The sequence below is a fragment of the Lissotriton helveticus genome, chromosome 1_1, assembly GCF_964261635.1.
Source record: "Lissotriton helveticus chromosome 1_1, aLisHel1.1, whole genome shotgun sequence".
In the NCBI taxonomy this organism is placed as follows: Eukaryota; Metazoa; Chordata; class Amphibia; order Caudata; family Salamandridae; genus Lissotriton; species Lissotriton helveticus.
In genome coordinates, this window is record NC_136057.1 from 1,321,919,560 (window position 1) to 1,321,941,382 (window position 21,823).

The window sequence follows — 21,823 nt, forward strand, 5'->3', positions numbered from 1 at the left end:
TATAGATCCATAACCCTTAAACCTCCCGTAGCACCCATCCAGGCCCAAGAGAGTTCCTTCACGATGTTGAAGAGCTCTTTGCTGTTGTGCGCTTTGTGTAGGGAGTTTCTGAAGGAGGCCCTTTTGGCAGATCCAATGAGGTCAGCGAGTGGCGTTCTTGTGGGCTGTGTGGCTGTCTGGTGTTCATTCATGGTGTCAGATCTTCTTCAGCTTTTGGCAGGTTTGCTTGGAGGCCCGGAGGTCTTCGTGAACCAGCTGGCTTTTTTGTTGGTGTGACTGTTGGGAGGGTTTCTTGATCGGGGCATGGGTGTTGGCGCAGTTGTTGATCCACTGTCATAGGTTGCGGGCAGCGGTGTCAGGGGGCGGGCTCTGTGTGAGTGGTGTTAGCTAGTCTTCAGTGACTTTGCTCCAGCAGCAGCGAGGTAGCCGTTGGGAGCGGTAGTGGGTTTCTCAAAGGTGAAGTGGATGCAGCAATGGTCTGTCCAGTGGAGTTCGGTAGTGTGGTTGAAGGAGACATGGGGGCTTGCGGATAAGATGGGGTCAAGCGTGACACGAGTTGTCAGTCCAAGGTTGGCAGAGTTGGTGTTGTCCTCGAGGTGGAAGTTCAGGTCCCCAAGGAGGATGTAGTCTTCCAGAGCCTTAGTAGCACAATCTACAAAGTCTACATAGTCCTAAGTCTCTCTTCTGGGTGTCTCTGAACTTAATCTTGTACTGCTCAGTGGTTAAGCCAAACCCATCAATGAGAGCACTCTTCAGGACTGAATAATTGTCAGCATCCTGTTCTGCTACTCTCTACCTTGGTCAGCAAAGGAGAGCCACAAGACAGCTGCCCACTGCTCCTGAGGAACCCTCTGTACTTTACAGGCCCTCTCTGGTACAGTTATCCATTGAGGCCATCCCCAGTCTTGTAGGGAGGTACTATCTTGTTCAGGTTCCTTCGATCATGAGTATACTCCTCAACCCTAGGGACACTTGCTGCCCCCATGGGACTCTAGCCCAAATCTCTTAGTAGCACTCTGGAGCTCCAGGGATTCCCTGCCTAAGATCAACTGCTTCTTCTTGAGCCGAAGTTTGATTTTCTCAAGCTTCAGAAGTTGGCACTGTCCACCAAAAGAGGATTTCCCCCTTATTTGATATGGAAGCCCCTACTCGAGATTTTACAGAGGGATATCTGGATCTCCTCGGTAAACTCTGTACTCTTCCTGGTGGGGTAAAGAGGGCCACTGGGGCCTTCTCCCCCACCTAATGAAATATCTATGTTGCCCAGGTTGGAATCATTTTAATCCTCCTGGTAAAGCTTTGAGTCCAGGTCAAAAAAGGTTTCATACCCTGTCCCACCCACTCTACCTCGTCAGACCCTGGGGTCTTCGTAAGGTTATCCAAGAGTGACACCTTAATGAGACATTGGGTGTTTGCACTTCTCCCTATCCTCAACTCCCTTGACACACACTGCTTTCAATTCTTGGAAAGAGGCCATTGTGCCTAGTTGGCAGACAGCCACTGGTTTCTACTCTAGAGGACATACTAGTGTTATGTGGTGTAGGCACTTACCTAACCTAGTGGACTCTAAAAGGGTGTGCTAGAACCTTAACTTACCAAAGTTAAGTAAAACTTACTTATTCAAATCTTAGTATTATATGTGCCTGATACTTAGTGGTTTTCAGTTAATAAATTAAGATTTATCTTTATCTCCTTCGTACCACCTGCTCTTCATTTATACCCTCCCATGAGGCCTGGCCCATTTACTTGTTACACTGTAAGCACTATTTCTGCATGTACAACATGCTTTCCTGCAACACAGCAGGACATGCGCTTTTTCACTTTCCAAGCAGCCCAGGACATTGGCAGTTGCTTCTTTAAAATGAAACTGTCTTGCATTTACAAGTTTCAGCTACTGGCATTGGAAATAAATGCCTTTTATGAGTTTACCATAAAAGGCACTGACATTTACAACACCAGTAGCTTTAACTGTTACTAATGAAAGGTCTATTGCAAATGCTTATTTTTGTTGGAAGGCATCAGACCCCAATTTAGTGTCCCTTGTAACGTCTTACTGCTTCCAGAGGAAGCTCACCATTTCATTCTTTTTTCTTGGTATTTTGTTCCTTTCGTCCATCTTCTTAATGGAGGTGGTTTGCTTGTGAAAGCAGAAAACTTATATCCAAAACTACACCCAAAGTTTAAAAAAAGAACCTGTTCCACTTTGTGGTTCAGTACTAGCTGGTAGAGACCAAGTAGCTTTTAATACGCAACTCCGAGTGATGCATCAAAATCCTTTTTTGTACATTTCGGTTTTTAGGGACCCAACACCCCCCCCCCCCCCAATATGTGGATATCTTCTTGGGGTTGACAGTGCATTCAATAGACGTCCCATCACCACTGTCCTAGTTTGACCGTTGGGGCTTTTTTTTAATTGGCTCTTGGGTCTAAATGAATCATCTCAATCCCACAGCTTGTGGTGTTCACTGAACATGTCAGGTGGGGGGCGCCTTATAGCAACTATTCATGTTCCACATCTATAATGTGGGCACCCCCTTCCCCTTTGACACTTCATTTCCCAGAACAATTCAGCTCATGCCTCGTAGTCTTCAGTTTTGTGACCCACTCCACAATAGACTGCAGACCATGAAGTGGCAACTAGGAAAGAAGCTAAAGGGTGGTCTTAATTTCCAACCAATATAATCCTGTCAACATGTGACCATGCAGGCAATCAACCACATGACACCTAATTTCCGGTGATCTTCAAAGCTTCATTGTTCAAATATTATTTCCTATAGTAGTTTTCCCCAATTGAGCTGGACGGCCCATCAATTTCCCCCAAAATCTTCAACACTGGTGGAGCACCAGCTTCTGCTATCATATGGCTGGCTCTGCAAATGCCATGAGCCATCATAGAACAAGCATTGCCAAAGCAATAGCTCAACAGCCAAAGGCAGAACTATTGGCCTTGCACATGCTAGTTGTCTTAAGCTTGGGTTAAGTGGGTTTCTAAATATCGAGGTGAGAAGAGAAAAAAAAACTTGCCACCAGAAAGCCAAAAATAAGAATACAATTCAGTGCTGATGTTGGGGCACTACCACCATTACCGCATAGCAGCCACTTCATGTAGACAATCTCAAAGCTCTTGGGTCAACCAAAGAACCACCTTTTAATCACAGGTATTTTATACAAACACAATGGTGATCTCGCACTCGGCTTGGCATTAAAAGGAACAGTAAAATGCCGCAAGAGCACTGACAAAAGTTCTCCTAATTCCCTCGCCGTAGAGGAAAAAGGACCCCCCAATAGACCTACATATAAAAAAAATGTACATTTCACTCATACAAACATCTGGTGAAAACCACTTCACATTGAACACATAAAACGGAGGGAAACAGTGTGTCCCCAAGGTGATGAAGCAACGTTACTATGTTGCAGGCATGCTTTAACAGCAGCAATCTCAGTACAGCTCTCCAAGTAGATGTTGCAGCCCTATAACATCACCGCTAAAACAAGGGAAAATGGAGGCATGGAGTAATGTTCTGATATCAGGATGTCCATGAAGACTGTTCACTGAAAGAGTGGTAGAATCACATCTGTTTTTTTTTAAAAACCACAATTCATAGGTTGTCCTCGCATCAGTTTCACTCCATTGGCTCGGCTTCTTCACCTCCCTCCTCTTCTGCCTCCTCCTCGTCTTCTCCTCCTTCCTCTTCTTCTAAAGGGCCATCCTCATCCTCATCCCCACCTTGTACGAGCTGCTCTTCAGCAGCATCGCCTGCCTCCTCATCCACTTCAGTTTGGTCTTCACCAGCACCTTCCGTTTCCATGCCCTCTTCAACTTTGGATTCTTCAGTTTCCTCTGTTGCTTCGGCATCGCCAGTCTCGTTCTCAGCCCCATCTTCAGTGCTTTTGGCTGCTTGATCTTTTGGATCTTCTATGAAGGGATTTTCACCCTGCAAATCACAAAACTGACTTTCAGAACTGACAAATGGATATTACCATGTGCAAAAAGCCAAATGAAACAAGGACATAGTTAAGACATGCACCTCTAGTCAAATGACTACTTGTGCTCCGGGTGAAAGTGTTGAAAATGAATCGTCAACCTTTATCACCAGTTATGAATGACAAGAGTACAGATGCCCTGCACTTTACCTTCAAGTATCGCTCCAACTTTTTGCTGATCATTTTATTGTTGAGAATGCTTTTAGCCACAATCAAAGAGGTCTTCTTAGATTGCTCCATCATAGCCTGTAATAGAGGACAGTAAAACAACATGATGCAGATAAGCAATTTGTTGAGAGCTCACATAAGAAAAGGGACACTTATCCACACTAATGACTTACGCAGTAAAGTGCTGATTTATAAACAAGTTACCAAAAAAACACAAATAGTTTTATCAAAGGTACAATACTGCAATATGAGCAATCGCCCATTTAATCTCAAAGCAAGCACTATCCAAACTTTGAAAAGATTAAGACGTACTTTTCTATTGTGGTTATGGTCAATGGATTTGAGGTGCTTTTGAAGAATTCCAAACTGCATAGGAATAAAGAGATCACAAGCTGTGCAGTGAGCAGCCTCCACTTTCTTGATGAAGTGATCCATCCCCAGGTCTGAAATTAAATATTCATAATGTGAGACGTTAATCTAATCCACCTTTTTCCTGAATGAGGGAACCACTTAAATGCAATTCATAATCTCCCAGTTACCACTGGGAAGTGGACCTCGGTACAGCAGAAGAATTTCCAATGCTATTAAGCACAATTAATTCAATACCAAAGATAAAAATTGCACTGGATTACAAAGGTAGACATCGATACAGTACAAAGATTATGTAGGTACTTTTCTCTAATGTTACAGCAACGTAACTTAACATATACATTTTGAGATTACATTTTTCTAAGACAATCATGCTTATATTCACCCCCCAATTATTTTAGAATTGCTAATTTACTTAAGTCTTTAATGAAGATGTAGCCATTTCCCCATCACAAGTTCATTACCCTTCTACTCCATATTGCTGCATAACAAAAGCCATGCCTCAATCTTCAGAAGACTGAAACACCACGTTGGGCATCACTCAGTTCACACAAAGAGTTAATACAGGTTTAAAAGCAGCTGCAGGAGAATTAGTTTGTGGGAATGCCCCAGAAAATGTTTAAGTCTTTGTAACTTTGAGTAGCTATTACATTCAGGGATCTGGAATTCCTTTAGCTCGACACACAGGACATATTAGTCAACAAGTTTGTGTATTTTTGTCTTTGAGACAAGTAGGCCCCAACCCCCTGCAGCACAAACCCTTTGGGTGCCAGTTTGCAGTACCACATTATATGGGAAGGGCACTGCCTGCAGGCGAGGTAAATGTGCCCATATTTTAATTCTGTTCCAACTTGTATTTAGGATTCATTATTTGAAAGTCTACTAGTGTGACCACACCAAGTAAATACTGTAAGCTCCGTCTGCACTACTGACAATGGTTCCAGTATAAACATGTGCGCACAGGTTTTCAAAGTTTAGCAATATGAGGCTATGTATAATGCTCAGAGAATGTTCACCGATTTGATGCAAATATTTGCAGAAGCTTGAAAGCAAGATTGATTTGCTTTCAAAAAAACATTTTAATTAAAAAAAATGAAAACCAGAACACATTTTGCTTAACTACTCAGGTACCATTTCTTTGAAACATCATTTAGTAACATGTGGTGATGCATGCTAGTATTTCCCAAAAATATTCATAATGGGAAATCAGTGTAACCAGTTTCAATACAAATATGGGAAACAAAAATAAACCAGAGTTGGCAAAGCCAGACGGTCTGAAATTGCTGGTCAGCTTTTTAGTTGTCATTGTGTGACTTTTTGGCATGGTTTTTGTAAAACCTTAGTGTGGGAGCTGCAGGGCCATCACAATTATATAACAAACATTGGCAAAAGCAAAAATTGATTTGGCCTCAAAAAAAAGCACATTGCTGCAGTAGTTACTGGAACTGTACTAAACGGTGTGCAGATATGCTCCTTGTGTGAAGAGCAGAATGCTATCACTCACCAGGAAGCCAACCAATAAAGAGAAGCAGAATTTTAATACACAAAAGGCCACGTCAACGCCTGAACAAATTTGGGACCCAGTTATTAAAGTAGGTCTCAAAAGTGCACATATATGTCTTTGCATTAAGGGCAGCTATACGGCAAGAATTTACATAAGTAGGACAGGAAATAGTACTTCTAGTAAATATTTGTGAACTGCATTTTAGCTTTAGCAAATAGGCTTTTGTAGATTTGTTCATACAGAAATCAGAGTATTTGCAAGTTCACTTTCCCTCCAACCACTTTTTACCCAACTCTGGAAGAAGGTTTACATCTGCCATAGATGGAGTAAATTTTCAACATTACTCAGTATGGGAAAGATTAAACAGTTGTTGAAAACACTTTAAATAAACATACAAGTTAGTAAGTTTGCAGACACAAAAAGGGCATTCTAGCCCTGGAACTATTGCTTACACAACCATCAGCCCCAGTATGTATATTTGCGGAAAGGTGGCAACATGAGGGGATTGCAAGTATTCAGACACTACTATGGTATGAGCCCTGGCATACTCCGAGAAGCTACATCAGAACTTATGAGATTGCTGCCATAATTTGTTGCTGCACTACATGGCAAAGGGGCAAGTGGATTTGGTAAGCAACCTGCCCCATGGATGAGTAGATCATTAAATTACACACCCCCTGTACATTTTAAGATTAAATAAAACCATACCAGATCCTTCACATACAAAACTAGGATTGTCAAGATTGTGATCACATAACGGTCTCTCAAATTAAAGTCAATATCCATCCCCTAAACAGAATCCATTTAAATAGTGCTCAGGTACGAACCAGCATCACTGTTCAGCTACGTACGGCATATGGTGTTCACACCATAATGTAGTTTTGATTTTAACCATGCAAAAATGTTTTACATGAGTTAATCATTGCAAAAATACAGCATATAACAGAAGAAAGTGTCAAACTCTTGACACAACGGGGTATGCTGTATACACAGCAATTTAGATACTGCACTATATTCCCACAAATCAGCCTAAAAGCTCGCCATCAATACCAAATAATCCAAGGCCCAAACAGTCTCAAGAGCCCCTATTTCTCTCAACCAGTTGCATTATAGTAATCGTATATGTACTTTAAGATAGTGATGTTGCATGAGAAATTGTACGCTGCACCACTTAAACCCCCGGATGTAAGTGGTCCTTAAAGTACTTTAACAGTGCGTGAAAACATTTGCAGTCAGTTAACTTTGGGATAATGGCTTCAAGTGACCAACCAGACAATATGAAACATACTAAACTGGGCAGACAGTGACCAGAGCACCCAAAAAAACATTTTCAATTTCTTACCTTGTGTCAAATCCTGGTCTCTGTATATCTGTTGGATAGCTGCATTAATATCCTCTACTACTTTACGACGCTCCTCTGTTTTTTTATACTTGTTGGAAACATACTCCTGTTGATAAAGATATTCTTAAGCAACCAGATTGCAATGAAACAGTAAACCTCATGCAGATATAAAGCAGACAATGTAGTTGAACTTTCATGCCAAACTTTCATGGAGTGCCATATACATATGCTGTCTAGTGCAGTCTCTTCCCTCCAGTCTCTTCCCCAAAACAAAAGTTTTAAAAGATTCCCTTTGTGATCGGTCTTTGCCTGTGGTTGTTGGTTTAAAAAAAAAAAAAAAATTAGTTTTAACCTGCCTGTGATTAGATATTTTACCACCAATTGTGTTTTAAACTGGTGTTTTTTCCTTCCCATGATAACTTCCATTTAACGTGTTGAATTGTGGGATTTGCAGTCTAAATTCCGTAGTTTCCCTCATCGGTGATTACTTTGTTTTCCCTCTAAATTTCTACTTTGCTCTGTGCTAGCACGTGATGTTAAAACAGTGCACCCCAAGCCACCATTGTGCTCACAAGCCAACCAGCCCCTCTACTACCCCCTCCCCCAGCAACAGATATTATATTCTACATCAGAGGGTGTTTGTGAGCTGTTTAAACTGTTTACTAGGGACTGTGCACTTTGTTTTTTGGCCAGAAGCGGGGGTAAAGTTTTATTCCAACAGTATTTTTAGATTTCAAATTAGTGAGGCCTTTACCTGCAGAAAGTGTGGATTGAGCCGGTCTGTCTCCTATGAGATTCTGACCAGGAAAATCAAATCCTTTCTTCCTCCTGCTATCATTCGAAATAACTGACTAACCTATATGTACTTGTATGTTTTACTACACTAGTTCACTAATTTAACACTTATCTATGGGTCCCGGAGTAGCATGCTACCCGCCGAAAAAGCGTTTTGACACCTAGTCAGGCGTAGTAAGCTCTATATAAATGGAATTACAATACAACAACAACATACATATTTTAACATGAGGCACATTTCGATTGGAAGATGTGGCAAACTGTGCAATATGTACCTGAAGGAAGTCTGCTGTCTGTTTGGGGAGCTTTGTACCAACAAAGTTGAAATGGTCACTGTGGAACTTGCTTTCAAAGTGGTTCTTGATCTCGTCATCATAGTATGTGCGGAACTTGCACAGCGAGCAGACGTACTGAATCCTGGAAAAATATGGGGACAATGGGAGACATAACTTCACTACAAAACTAGAGTCCACAATGGTATTTGTGTGCGATAGTCAGGAGAAAAGCAATAACATACCAGCTTCAAGGTTTCAAATTAAACAACTTGAACAATTTGTCAAGATTCAGACTAATCCACTAGTTTGAGACTGCAATACCAGTGGACACCCACCCAACAGTACATCATATTGCTCAGTTGCAAGCACACATCTACCAAGTAGAGAAGTAGTTACCGTTCTACCATGCGGTCACGCTGCCTCTTCTTTTGTCGGTCTGGCGTTTTCTTGCCAGCTTGAAGTTTGCGTTTCACCTCGCTTATTTCCTCTTGAATCGTTAATGAACCTGCGAAATAAGATATGTCTGTCACTCGAAAACAGACAGCCAATCATACTGGAGAAGGTGGGCATATTTTAAGAAGCAAACCCAAACTCCTTTCAAGAAACTGTATGAAAACTACTCAACTGCCAGGAAATTATTTCTTCACACCCCATTTACACTTTCATACACAATAATTCTAACTGCAAAGGAATAAACACCTCACCTTTATCAGCTGCACCTTCACCCTAGAAGGAAAACACACAAAGTTAGCAACAAAGACAATGATAGCCACGTATAATCAGCCTTTGGTGGTACTACTAAAAAAAAAATCCATTCATAACTACTCACATTTGTCCCAGCCTCTGCCCCACCTTCTCCTTTTTCCTCTGAAAAAGAAGATATTGGTTAGCTACACACCAAGTATCACTGGGAACAGGAATGCATGACATTCAATTTTTTTTAAGGGACTGCACCCTTTAAATAAAGCAAGTTGTTGGGAAATCTTTTTTTATCCATTATAAAGTGGTTTTCTAATTGGAGTGACTAAATTCAATAGTTAAAAAAAAAACTTGCAAAACCACAGGCCCACACCACAAAAGGGACCCACCAATAAACGGGCACATAATTAAGTCACTACTGGCTAAAAAAAAAAAAAACACAGGAGCTACAATTAACAAGGAAGGTTGGGTCCTTGTCCTGGAGTTATGCAGACTAGCACTAGATAACTGGCAATATTGAATACTTAACCAATGATGGGAATACCCACAACTATAAACTATATTCAAGTACGGTAGCGTAAGCAAATCAACATGTGGAGCGATATTCCTCGTTTAAAAGAGGAAAGAGATTACCTATCAACCCTAGATTATTTTAATGCAGCTGAAAACACATGAAAGCCTCTATTTAATTGAGCTGCAGCAGAGAACTTAGCCCGGCCAATGCGTTTTGCCCCTGAATGGCAGGCAGGCCTGGCTGGGGCGTTAGCATGGCTGTTTAAGAGTTGCGTATGTACATGGCCAGAATTCATGTGCTTCTGTAACTTGCGTCACAGAAAAATAAAAGTAGCTATATTAAAGCAGAGGATTACAAGTGAAAACAAGAGACCAGAGAAACAACTATAAATATATTAATGGTATTTAAATCAGTGTTTCACGTGCTACAATTCGCGCTAACAAACTACTCCATGCTTTTTGAGAGAGATTGGTTTTGAAATGTATTAGTATGCAATTGACCACTATTTTACTAACATATCAAATCACATGTTTATTATGAATGTAGCTGGCGTTCCCTATACGTTTAGCACGCATGCCACCCTGAGGCAGTCATTTGAACAAATGTCTTTAGCATGCATTTGTTCAGCACAAGTTATGACTTGGTGCTGGATTTGAGTAGTTTAATTTACTATTCCAACTCCAGCCTGCAACAGCAGAGAAGGTGTTTGACTTTAAATCCAACACCATTCCACCAATGCGCCCACCTCAAGCAAGTCGTAAAGACGTGTGCTGTGTGAATGTGTGCTAAAGTCATATCTGTTCTATCGTCGGCGCTGTGAAGGCACGACTTCATTCGAATGGACGTTTACCGTTTATTATAATTAAGACATGCTTACTCAAACCCAGCTAGGAGGGAGTTTGCAAGTCAAACTAGTAGCAGTGCAGCTGCCTGATGGGAGGTAAATCATGGTCAAACATGATACTTACACAACTTAGTGTGAAAATCCACCCTGCCCTGGTTCACAATGTTAAACAGGTACTAGGTAGGCATACAAATTAATGGACAGCCCTGGATTAAGAGAGTCCATGTCAAGGGTGCACAGTATTCTGATTAGCAGAGGGCTTAAACTCTTGATCATAGCAGGATTTACTAGCACATCAAATAAAGCCGTTTGTGGAATAGTATGAACTACAGTACGTGCCGTTAGAAGTACTGAAACAGTAAGAGCCTCCCAGAGAATTTCAGCTGGGCGTGGACTTCACACAAAGACGGGCATTGCTAAACATGCATAGATTTGAACTGTAAGGATTGCTAGTAGTATTGTATTTTCCCCAGCTTAAGGTTACCGAGGCCATTAATAAAGGATGGTAACGTAAATCTGCGATGTGAATGCTATGCAAAGCACAAGGTAATCGATTACACTGTTTATTACCTCCAGTGGTTTCATCGCCCTCCTCGTTCTTTGCTACTTTGGACTCTGGTTCTCCAGCTGTGTTGGTTTGTTTGCGCTTCTTGGCGGCACCATCCTTCTTATTAAATTTCTTCTTCTGTTGAGTTTGCTGCTGCGTTTGACCCTGAAGCGATTCAATTAACAACTATAAAACATCTAGTCTGACAGACACGCGGTACAGTGGAACTACCAGCCACAAAACTAGTTTTTCCCAACAAACTGCATGATTTAGGGAAAACTGAAAGAAAGCAAGTCATCTGAATCAGACTGCCTGGTCGCTGCTGCCCTAACACCTCAAAGCTCAGGCCATGGTCGCTGGAAATTAGACCCCCCCCCCAAATAAAAACCATTTCCCGCCGGCACAATTAGACTAAATCTATGACAGTAGCAACCAGAAAATGGCATCCAGTCAGCGGCAGGTTTAGAGAGGTCAGTACGGGGAAATGAAAATAGCCCCAAAGCACATACAAGTACTACATTTTTGATCCCACAAGTGTTACACGCGGGGATATATAAATCCGCAGACAGCCGCTCTCACTATAACATACTACAGATATTGCAGAGTTGTGTGTTGCACTTAACAGAACCCATGTCCTTAAAGTTGTAAGCGGACAGGGGGTTAGGTGGGCACAAACGCCTGTGTATTTCGGTATTGGGACGGTCAGACCACGCCGTGGGATTACAGAACTGCACATGGTTGGGTGCAGGCGAGCTGGCATACAGAATGACTATGTATGTGAATGGCAACACCTCTAGTTAAGGATCGTCAATGATTACGCTTATGGCTTTAAGGAGTTTGACATGGCACTGTGCTGGGCAGCCGTTACATTTTGTATCCCTCCAGATAGAGACTTGAGCGTATGAACAGCAATGGGCAGCAGCTGTTTAGTGCCCATCTGGAACATCAAGTAAAAAAATAAAAATGGGCGTGGAGAAGGCACAGAGTGTACTTACTTTGTCTCCGTCCCAAACTTTGGCTGTTTTTCCTCGGCCACGTTTGAAGCCACCTCCTCCGAAGCGCCTATTCCCAGAGAAACCTCTCATTCCCTGGAACATGTTGATCTCAGGGTATGCTTTCTGGGAGAAGAGGGACGGGGGTCGGGGGGAACCGGAGATGCCAGAACCCCACCCGCCCACTGGCTTTGGCTCATTCCATTGTCCACTCATGCGACCGGGAAATGCCGGCATGGGTCTGTTTTTTCGCCCGTCTCTGCCCCAGCTCTGACCCCGCTGGCCAAAGTTGCTGCGTGCTCTGGTCTGGAACTGGTCCCTGCGGTTCCCGTAGGAGCTGTCATAGCGACCTTCATAGGCACTGTCCCCGTCATGTTGCGCCTCACTGTAATCGTAGCCGGATCTGTAAAGATCACGGTCATTCAGTGAAGACCTAGAGTCGTAGGACTCGTAGGATTCGTACCTGCAAGAGTCGCACAGCAAGCAAGGAATCCAATCAGTAGCAGATAAGGCAACGGGAGAAAGAGCCTGCCGAGAAATGGCAGCACAGACGTTAAGCAAAAGATAGAAGAGAACGTTAATTGCTATATTAAAAAAGGTCTTCCTCATTTCATATCAAACAAGGCTCAGAGGTTTCACTCAACATGGGAGTTTTTCCTTGTGTGATACAGCAGTCGGACGGCAGTGGGCAGGAAAGTGGACATCATACAGTGCAGGAAGTATCAATCTTTCCAACAAGGTTGGACAAGAGAAGTCTACCTAGGCTGATTACACAAACCTGAAGCAATGGCTTTTTATGAGCCTCGCTAATACCAAATTGTGTTTGTTAATTTTTCACTACTGTGTCACTACTTAATATGGAAAAAAAATCCCAAGCTGAGCAAAGGCTCCTGCGGCAGCAATGCAGTTTACATCAACCCTTTTTTTTTACCGTCCACAGCACCAAGGTACGTTTCACTCTTTATGATCTTACATAATGGACAAATAATATTTCGCATACAATGGCTACACTCTGGTGGGAGAAACAAACAATCCCAATGCACATGCTAAATAGGAGGCTTAAACATGCACGTATTCAAAAATCTCGCACAAGTCAACATAACTCATCTCCACGCTAACATGACGTCTTAAATCGGTCACGGTGCACCTAGACTGTTACCCAAAAAGGGACTGGCACATAATCAACCAGCTCAGCATCTGAGGAGTGCATTTCGAGCCGTTGCAACACCATCACTTATCACCAGATACACGCCAGTTATCAAACAGCTTCAGAATTGGTCACCAAGGGGTTCTCCGCTACCACGAGCTTTTTGTGGGAGGGATTTCTGGTAACATACTAACCCCTACAACAGAACGACGCAGCCATGTTCTCACAAAAAGCACGCGGGCCCCTTAAGATCCTGTTTGCCTCCCGAACAAGCACCCCCTCAGATACAATTAGAACTAAATAATGTTTATGCAGTATAAAATCAGGTTCGGAAGGCAGACAGAATTTCAAAAGCGGAAATACCTGTGGGTTTGAGTACATTTATTACCCGCAGAAAAAAATAAAGGATAGCATAATACAGACACATTCAGTCTATTCTCTGCTTTGCGTACCCATAACTGCCCGCATTGGCACTGGGCTCCTGTTCATACCCATATCCGTAATCCTCGTAGCCTACGAAAGAAAAACGCAGTTAAAGAATAAACGACTTAAAGCAATTAACATTTCTTAGCATCATGACTAGGTTCAGCTTAAGCATTGTTCAAGTACTAAAGAAAATGCATGCGCACTCCGCCTTGAGTAGTAAAGCTAGCCTGGAGATTTACTTAATTCGTTAAGCATTTCCCATTACCCGGCTGTATGTTGACCCCTGTAAATCGAGTCAACTCATTGCAACGCAGGAGCTCTATGTATACTGTTTAACTGTAAAGGGCCACTCCACCCAATATTTGCTACATACCCTTTAAGTTCTGATAGTACACCGGTCTTTGAAGGTTATATTATTTACATACTTGCATATTTAAAATAAATAAATTACATTGGCAGCGCTCAGCGACACTGCACAACAGGAAACCAAAACTTGTGGGCAGGTGACATCGAGACCGATGATAAAGTATAAGCGCCTAGGAATAGACTCACCTCGGTTTCCTGTAGTGCTCCAGTTTCCGTAACCTGCAAAGAACAGAGCTAATAAATCAGCTTTTTTAACAATCGTGCTTATAAGAGGCATTAAATTAGCTCATAAAGGAAACCAAGATCCAGACAAAGCGAATGGGATTATAACAACGCGGTGACAATAGTATGTATATACAGAAAACTCAGGGTGCGGCCTACCAATAGTAATTGCGCATACGCATTTTAACGCCAGTCCACGCTTGCTATCGGGGAAGCGGCCTTTGTGTGCAGCAAGGAGAGAGGGGCAGATGGTCCAATGCAGAAAGGGAGGGGGGCTAGCTCCCTTTTACAACACGGTGATGTGCAGATTGCGACTTGGGGCATTTTAGAAAGACACGGATAACGATCGCTAATCTCAAAATCCATAACAACGACAAGGAACAAACGGCGTCCATACCAAAGAACGCGCGCACCCAGACGACATGAGCCGCCAGGGACCACCTAAACAGAAATGATGAATTCTAAACAAGGCAACCTGAAAAATATTTCGACCACCCCAAAATTAACTACCTCAAACCCATCACTGCGCGCGTCAGAGACGGACACCTCGAACAACAAGGCATAACATGCAAGGTACCCTGCTGCAAACACCCTTCTACACCTTAATCCGTAAAATATACAATAAAAAATACTAAAAATTATCCTTTTAACACCACAAACCCAAACTCACCCAAAGCGAAGCACTTTCCAGGGCAATCGGAAAGAATTATGGTGTTACCAACGCCCACTATTCTAAACTACGAAACACTCTGTACAGGGCAGAACAAAGAGGATCCGAGACTTTACCGTCTGAAAGTGATCACGATACATGAGTGGCAAGGACAGAACAAGTCTCCCAGACCTACCGGGAAACTTCCCGTTCCACCCAGTACAGCGTGTAACCAAACGGGTAAACGCGCGTCAAATAATTATATAAAAATCTGTCAGGGAAAGAGAACATCGTCATCAACCCAGCACTTACCCGAATAGCTGGTCATATTGCTTGATGGGAACGAGTTGCAGGTCCCCTAAACCTTCTCGGCAGTCGACGCGTCTGTGAGAGAATTTTTCCAGGCTGGCTCACAAGCGTTAAACGGGAGAACAGACTCCGCCCACCGACGGTATAGGTCCAGGCCAACAGGCAACCCCAAGCCCATTGGCCATCTAAGACATCACTTACTCGGCAGCTCCTTTACTCGAGGAAATGACGCCTACATAACCTGCCCTTGATAATGATTGGACAGGACCTACGTCTTTCAAAAATATCGAGGCCGAATAACCTCCTTGTATTGGACAGCGAGTATGATTCTTCAAGGGAGTTGTTAACGTGGTTTCCTGTGTAAAATGGCAGTCGCTTCTTCCTGCAAACAGAAAGAGTAGGTAAAATGGCGGCTAATGAGAAACCATGGGAGTAGTGAGTTCTAGGTTCCTAATATAATATTTTGTAATGTCTCCAGCACGAACCAAATGAACACGCTGCGTTTCCGATTTTTTTCGTCTAGTGGTCCACTATTCTTGCACAAACTGAAAGAGCCTTACTGGATGTTGCGCAATCACGCCGCATGGAAAGAAAATAAATACTCCACATCCTCTACGGCTCACCAAGGTACTCATTAGAAGTCTACATTCCACCCAGAACATAACAGCCAGATTCTATCAGACCAGTGGCTCCGAGTATGCTTTTCTCTCTTTACGCTTTATTTCCAGCAGCCAATGAAGTAAAGCTTTAGTAAACACTACATTACCCATGACCACATATTCATACGACCAACCTTAAAGCCTCAGCCCTATATAACTAACTCTCTTACAGGCCAACAGCTTCATCTTTCTTGACTGCTTTGCAGCCAGTTAAGCGCATTACTATTTTACTGTCTACAGTTATTGCGTGTGATTTACTTCATGTGCAATATTATTGTTATTCTGAATACTTAAGCTTTCACGCTGCCTCGTTATGCTGTGGTTTTGGCTATCCATATTGCCTCTATTTTTATGGTGTACTTTTGCCGACATGCTCAGATCGCGGTGGTTGCTTTTCCTCTCGTGAGGTTTGCATGCTTTAGGGAACGTTCATCCCCCAGCATAGTGGCTCACCGCCCCCGCCTCTTATCTTGAGGAAGATAGTGAGGATACCACCGCTCGTCGTTGTCCTCTTTTCATTTCCTTTGACTGGGCAGTCAGCGCGCATGGCAATTTGCCGACCCTACACTTATAGGTTGAATACACTTACTAGGGTTAAAGTTTCGAAAGTAGTAGCGTGCTGGTCTCTGCCCCGTCCCATTTTTCACTACTGCTCACTGATTACGCCCTGGTGGTTTGGTTTGTGAATTAATATAAGCTTTATAAAGCGCAAACTTATCCCAGGGGCGTCAAGACGCTGCAGAAAGAGGTCAACAGATGAGAACAAAGGTGCACATATACACAACTTACAGAGTAGAGACAGTAAAAAGCCAGGTCTTCAAGGCTTTGCGAAAGAGAGAGTGAGAGTCCAGACTCGAGATTGAAAGAGGGAGGGAGTTCCAATGTTTGGCTTTCCTAAAACTAGGGACTATCAGCAAGTTCTTACTAGCCGATCTTAACTGCTTAGTGGGGACATATCTCTGTAATAGTTTCTTGATGCCGTCTGACCCTGTGTTGTAGAAAGCCTTATGAACCAAGCAGAGGGCTTTGAATTCAATTCTCCAATTAAGCAGAAGCCAGTGCAGATTCCTGATAGTGGCCGAGACTGAGTGATATTTGGGAAAACCTATCACCAGCCTGGCAGCAGCATTGTGCACAAGATGAAGTCGATGCACTAGCTCCTTGTTTATTCCCAGACAAAGGGCATTACAATAGTCTAATGTAGACAACACAAGGGCTACAGTGGCCTGTTTTAGGGCAGAGAAGGAAATACATTGAGAGATCTTTCTGAGAATCCTTATCATCCCGAAGCAGGTAGAGCCCCTTGACCCTGTCACCAGGTAGGTCGCCCCCCTCAGCCACCACACGGTCCTCCTGTGCCGCTGCCGCTACCCGCTGTGTCTATGTCCTGGCCCCTTCTTCAGCTCCGCTGTCCGGTCTGCCTGATTTGCCTGTGTTAGTCTATTTTTGCATCCTGGTGCCTCCTTACTTGTTTATTTTCGCCCCTTGTGCCCTGTTGTTGCCACTTATTTGTTTATCTCGCCCCGTGTGCCCTCTCCACCCCTGCCCCTCTTGCCTTCTGTGTCACCCGCTCCACTCCCTCGCACTTTCCCGCCACTGCGTCCCTTGCGGCCCCGCCCCCCTGGTGCCCCATTTGCCGCCCGCTCCCGAGTTGCTCCTATCTCCCACAGCCCCTCATGGAGGCCGCGCGGTGGTGAAGCGAGCAACCCATGACCCTGTCACCAGGTAGGTTGCCCCCCTCAGCTGCCACACGGTCCTCCTGTGCCTCTGTCCTGCTGCCGCTACCCGCTGTGTCTGTGTCGACCGCTTCTTCAGCTCCGCGGTCCAGTCTGCCTGATTTGCCTGTGTTTGTCTATTTTTGCCTCCTGGTGCCGCTTACTTGTTTATTTTCGCCCCTTGTGCCCTCTTGTTGCCGCCTATTTGTTTATCTCGCCCCTTGTGCCCTCCCGTGCCCTCTCCACCCCTGCCCTCTCTTGCCTTCTGTGTCACCCTCCCACCCGCTCCACTCCCTCGCGCTTTCCCGCCGCTGCGTCCCTTGCGGCACCACCCCCCTGGTGCCCCATTCGACGCCCGCTCCCGCCTCCAGCTGCTCCTCCCTCCCACAGCCCCTCATATGGAGGTCGCGCAGCGGCCGGGCTGAAGGCAAGCCCGTCTGCGTCCTTCCGCGCCCAGCGCCAGAACCCCTGGCCACCGCCGAAACCAAGAAACCCGACTGAGATACAACACCGCCACCCTCCACGCACTCAACGCCGACCATCTGCCTGCTACCGAGCCACGCTGAAGCGCACCCACGGACCCTTCACCTGCCAAGCCTGCAAATTCACCTGCCTCCGAACCTGCACCCCACCCTCCGGACCAGGCAACAACAACAACCACCTCAAGTGCATCCTACTCAAAACCCGCTCCGTCCACTAGCACGCCGTCGATCTCTGGGACCTCCTCGATTACAACAGCGCCGGACGTCGCCTTCCTCACGGAAACCTGGATGAACGCCTCCTCAGCCCCCGACATCGCCATAGCCAATCCGGACGGCTACAAGATCACCCGGAAGGACCGCGTCAACCAAACCGAAGGAGGAATCGCCATCATCTACAGGAACATCATCAGCGTCAACGTTTTACACTTGTTATGCAGCTGCAAAGCCCTAGACAGTGCCCGAAGGGGCCTACTAATCCAGCTCTGGAATCAACATGGTGTGCGAACTCGCAGACAAGCCTTGCTGTACAGCTTTAAAGGAGAAAATATCCAACTGGCCTGCCGACTAGTGCGCTTCATGAAAACAGTTAATACGATCCATCAGCGTCACGACCAACTCCGAAAACATTCTCCCTGCCGCCGAACACCTACATTTCCAGATCCACACCGACCCTAAGACTACCCTCAGGGGAACCCTCACCTACAGTCCTCCAGGCCCACGCACACAATTCAGTGCAGCCATCGCTGACTTCATCAGCCCGCATGCCCTCGCCTCATCAGACTACATCCTCCTAGGGGACCTGAACTTCCACCTGGAGAACAACAACGACAACAACACCACCACCACCCTGCTCGCCAACCTCGGACTCAAGCAACTGGTAAACACCCCCACCCACTACGCCGGCCACACGCTCGACCCCATCCTCTCTGCCAGCGGCCACGATACCTTTAGCCACTCCACCGGACCGACCACAGCTGCATCCATTTCACCTTTAAGAAGACCACTTCCCACCACCGCCCGCAACAGATCCCCCACAGATGCTGGAGCAAAGTCACCACAGACCAGCTAGCCACATCACTGAGCCAGAACCCACCAATCGACACTGCTAACACCAATGATGCAGCTGGCAACCTCACACAGTGGATCACCAACTGCGCCGACACCCTCGCACCACTGAAGAACCCTCCAGGCAAGCCCGGCAACAGAAAACCACATGGTTTACCGACAACCTCAGAGAATCAAAGAAATCCTGCCAAACCCTCGAAAAAACCTGGCGCCGCGAACAGAGGACAGAAAACCTGACAGCCCTCAAGAACGCCACTCGCAAACACCACCAGCTGATCCGCACCACCCAAAGGTCATCATTCAAAGAGCGGCTGGACAACAACATACACAACATCAAAGAACTCTTCAGCATCGTAAAAGAGCTCTCCAACCCCAGCACCAGCAGCAACAACATCACACCATCGCAAGACCTCTGCAACTCCCTCGCCAAGTTCTTTCACCGCAAAATCGCCGATATACACAACAGCTTCGGCGCTCAGACTCCGTCTCCAGCCACCGAACCAACGCCCCCTACCACCATCCTCAGCGCTTGGACTCCCATTAGCACTGAAGATAGCACCCACGTTATGAACACCAGCTCTCCCTCCGACTCATGCCCTCACCACATCTTCAACAAAGCCGACACCACCATCGCACCCCACCTCCGGAACGTCATAAACGACTCCTTCACGTCTGCCACCTTCCTAGAGAGCTGGAAGCATGCAGAGATCAACGCCCTACTGAAGATACCCACAGCGGACCTCAAGAACCTCAGCCCCATCTCTCTTCTTCCCTTCCCCGCGAAAGTCATCGAGAAGACCGTCAATAAACTGCCGACCGCATCCCTCGAGGCAAATGTCTCCCTTGACCCATCCCAGTTCGGATTTCAAGCCAACCACAGCACCGAGACCATCCTCATCGCAGCCACCGACGACATCAGGACCCTGCTTGACAACGGGGAAACAACCGCTCTCATCCTCCTAGACCTCTCAGCCGCCTTTGATACCGTCTGCCATCGCACCCTAATAACCCGCCTCCACAACGCTGGGATCCACGGTAAAGCCCTGGACTGGATCACCCCGTTCCTCTCCGACAGAACCCAGAGAGTCCGCCTTCCGCGGCCACCGAGATCATCTGCGGCGTACCCCAAGGCTCTTCGCTCAGCCCAACCCTCTTCAATATATACATGAGCCACCATCGCACGCAAACACAACCTCAACATCATCTCCTACGCCGACGACACCCAGCTGATACTCTCCCTCACCAAAGACCCAGCCACTGCCAAGATCAACCTCCAGGAAGGAATGAAAAATGTCACAGAATGGATGAAGCTCAGCCTTCTGAAACTGAACTCCGACAAGACTGAGGACCTCATCCTCGGACCATCCACATCCGCCTGGGACAACTCCTGGTGGCCCACAGCGCTAGGCACCGCACCAACACCCACGGACCACGCACGCAACCTGGGATTCATCCTGGACTCCTCCCTCACGATGACCAAGCAAGTCAACGCCATCTCATCCACATGCTTCAACACCTTGCGCATGCTACGAAAGATCTTCCGGTGGATCTCGACCGGAACTAGAAAAACGGTCACCCAGGCCCTCGTGACCAGGCGACTGGACTCTGGGAACGCCCTATACGCAGGAACCACAGCCAAACTTCAGAAAATACTCCAGCGCATACAGAACGCATCCGCACGACTCATCCTTGACATCCCTCGCCACAGCTCATATCTGCCCACCTGAGAGACCTGCACTGGCTCCCCGTCAGCAAAAGAATCACGTTCAGGCTCCTCACCCACGCACACAAAGCTCTCCACGACATGGGCCCTGAATACCTCAACAACCGCCTCACGTTCTACACGCCAACCCGCCAGCTCCGCTCCGCTAGCCTCGCCCTCGCCACCGTCCTACGGATTCGCAGAACCACCACCGGAGGAAGATAGTTCTCCTACCTGGCTGCCAAGACGTGGAACTCCCTCCCCGCCCACCTACGACTGACCCAAGACCATCTCACGTTCAGGAAACACCTCAAGACCTGGCTATTCGAGCAGTAGCAGCACCCCCATCCCTTCAGCGCCTTGAGACCCTTACGAGTGAGTAGTGCGCTCTACAACTGTTCTGATTGATTGATTATTGATTTGGAGGCCCAAGGAAAGAGTTGTCAATTATGATGCCCAATTTTTTGGCACTGATGCCATGGCATTGGCAAGGACCAAGCATGTCCGACCAACAGACTTCTGCGCAAATGTCCTGATGGTTTCCAAACATTAAAACCTCAGTTTTTAGGTCGAGCTGACGTTAGCATTCATGCGAAGCATGAATGCTGTCAGCTCGACAACTAATGTGATCCGTTTTCAGGAGAGTGGACACCAAAGTGTTACGAGCGTTTTCAGGGTCGGATTTGACCTCGGGAGCGAGCGTCTGGTATCTGCGCATGCGCAAAGCCGCTGCGCATGCGCAAAGCTCTTGCTCACACACAGGCAGCCCCCACCTCTCTGCATGCACGCACGCACGCACACACACACACAGGCGCGCGCATGCACACGCAGGCATACAGCACCCATACAGGCACACATACAGGCACACTATCCGCTACCTCGCATTCTCTCTCAATCACACACAGTCACGCATGTGCACACACGTTCCCTCGCGCACACACGCACACACTCCCCCCCCCCACGCATACAAACAGGCACGCACGCACTTTACATCAGCCCTGGGCCCCACTCACCAACTGCGCTCTTCCGGCGGGGCTCCTCACGGCGC

At 46.0% G+C, this 21,823-nt stretch overlaps 1 protein-coding gene across 2 annotated transcripts; it reads right to left on the reverse strand.

Moving 5' to 3' along the window:
• Nucleotides 1–3,129: 3,129 nt before the first annotated feature.
• Nucleotides 3,130–15,339, reverse strand: AKAP8L (A-kinase anchoring protein 8 like). 2 transcript variants are annotated; one of them, XM_078681962.1, is made up of 13 exons: nucleotides 15,156–15,339; nucleotides 14,159–14,191; nucleotides 13,633–13,693; nucleotides 12,037–12,496; nucleotides 11,065–11,206; nucleotides 9,267–9,304; nucleotides 9,142–9,163; nucleotides 8,834–8,924; nucleotides 8,438–8,579; nucleotides 7,368–7,473; nucleotides 4,465–4,595; nucleotides 4,135–4,230; nucleotides 3,130–3,935 (listed from the first exon to the last, which is right to left on the reverse strand). In XM_078681962.1, exons 1-13 carry the CDS (start codon nucleotides 15,169–15,171, stop codon nucleotides 3,624–3,626), a joined length of 1,650 nt encoding a protein of 549 aa, XP_078538088.1. In that variant the 5' UTR covers nucleotides 15,172–15,339; the 3' UTR covers nucleotides 3,130–3,623. The 2 variants fall into 2 exon arrangements, with proteins under 2 accessions (XP_078538088.1, XP_078538077.1); XM_078681951.1 differs by having other exon boundaries at nucleotides 8,834–8,942.
• Between the last annotated feature and the right edge of the window lie 6,484 nt (nucleotides 15,340–21,823).

Excerpts from the sequence above, each read along its gene's own strand:
- AKAP8L (XM_078681951.1), bottom strand. Across the intron at positions 7,474-8,437 it reads AGACAGCAGACTTCCTTCAG|GAGTATGTTTCCAACAAGTA; the intron begins GTACATATTGCA and ends CTTTATCAACAG. Across the intron at positions 3,936-4,134 it reads AGTTGGAGCGATACTTGAAG|GGTGAAAATCCCTTCATAGA; the intron begins GTAAAGTGCAGG and ends TGTGATTTGCAG.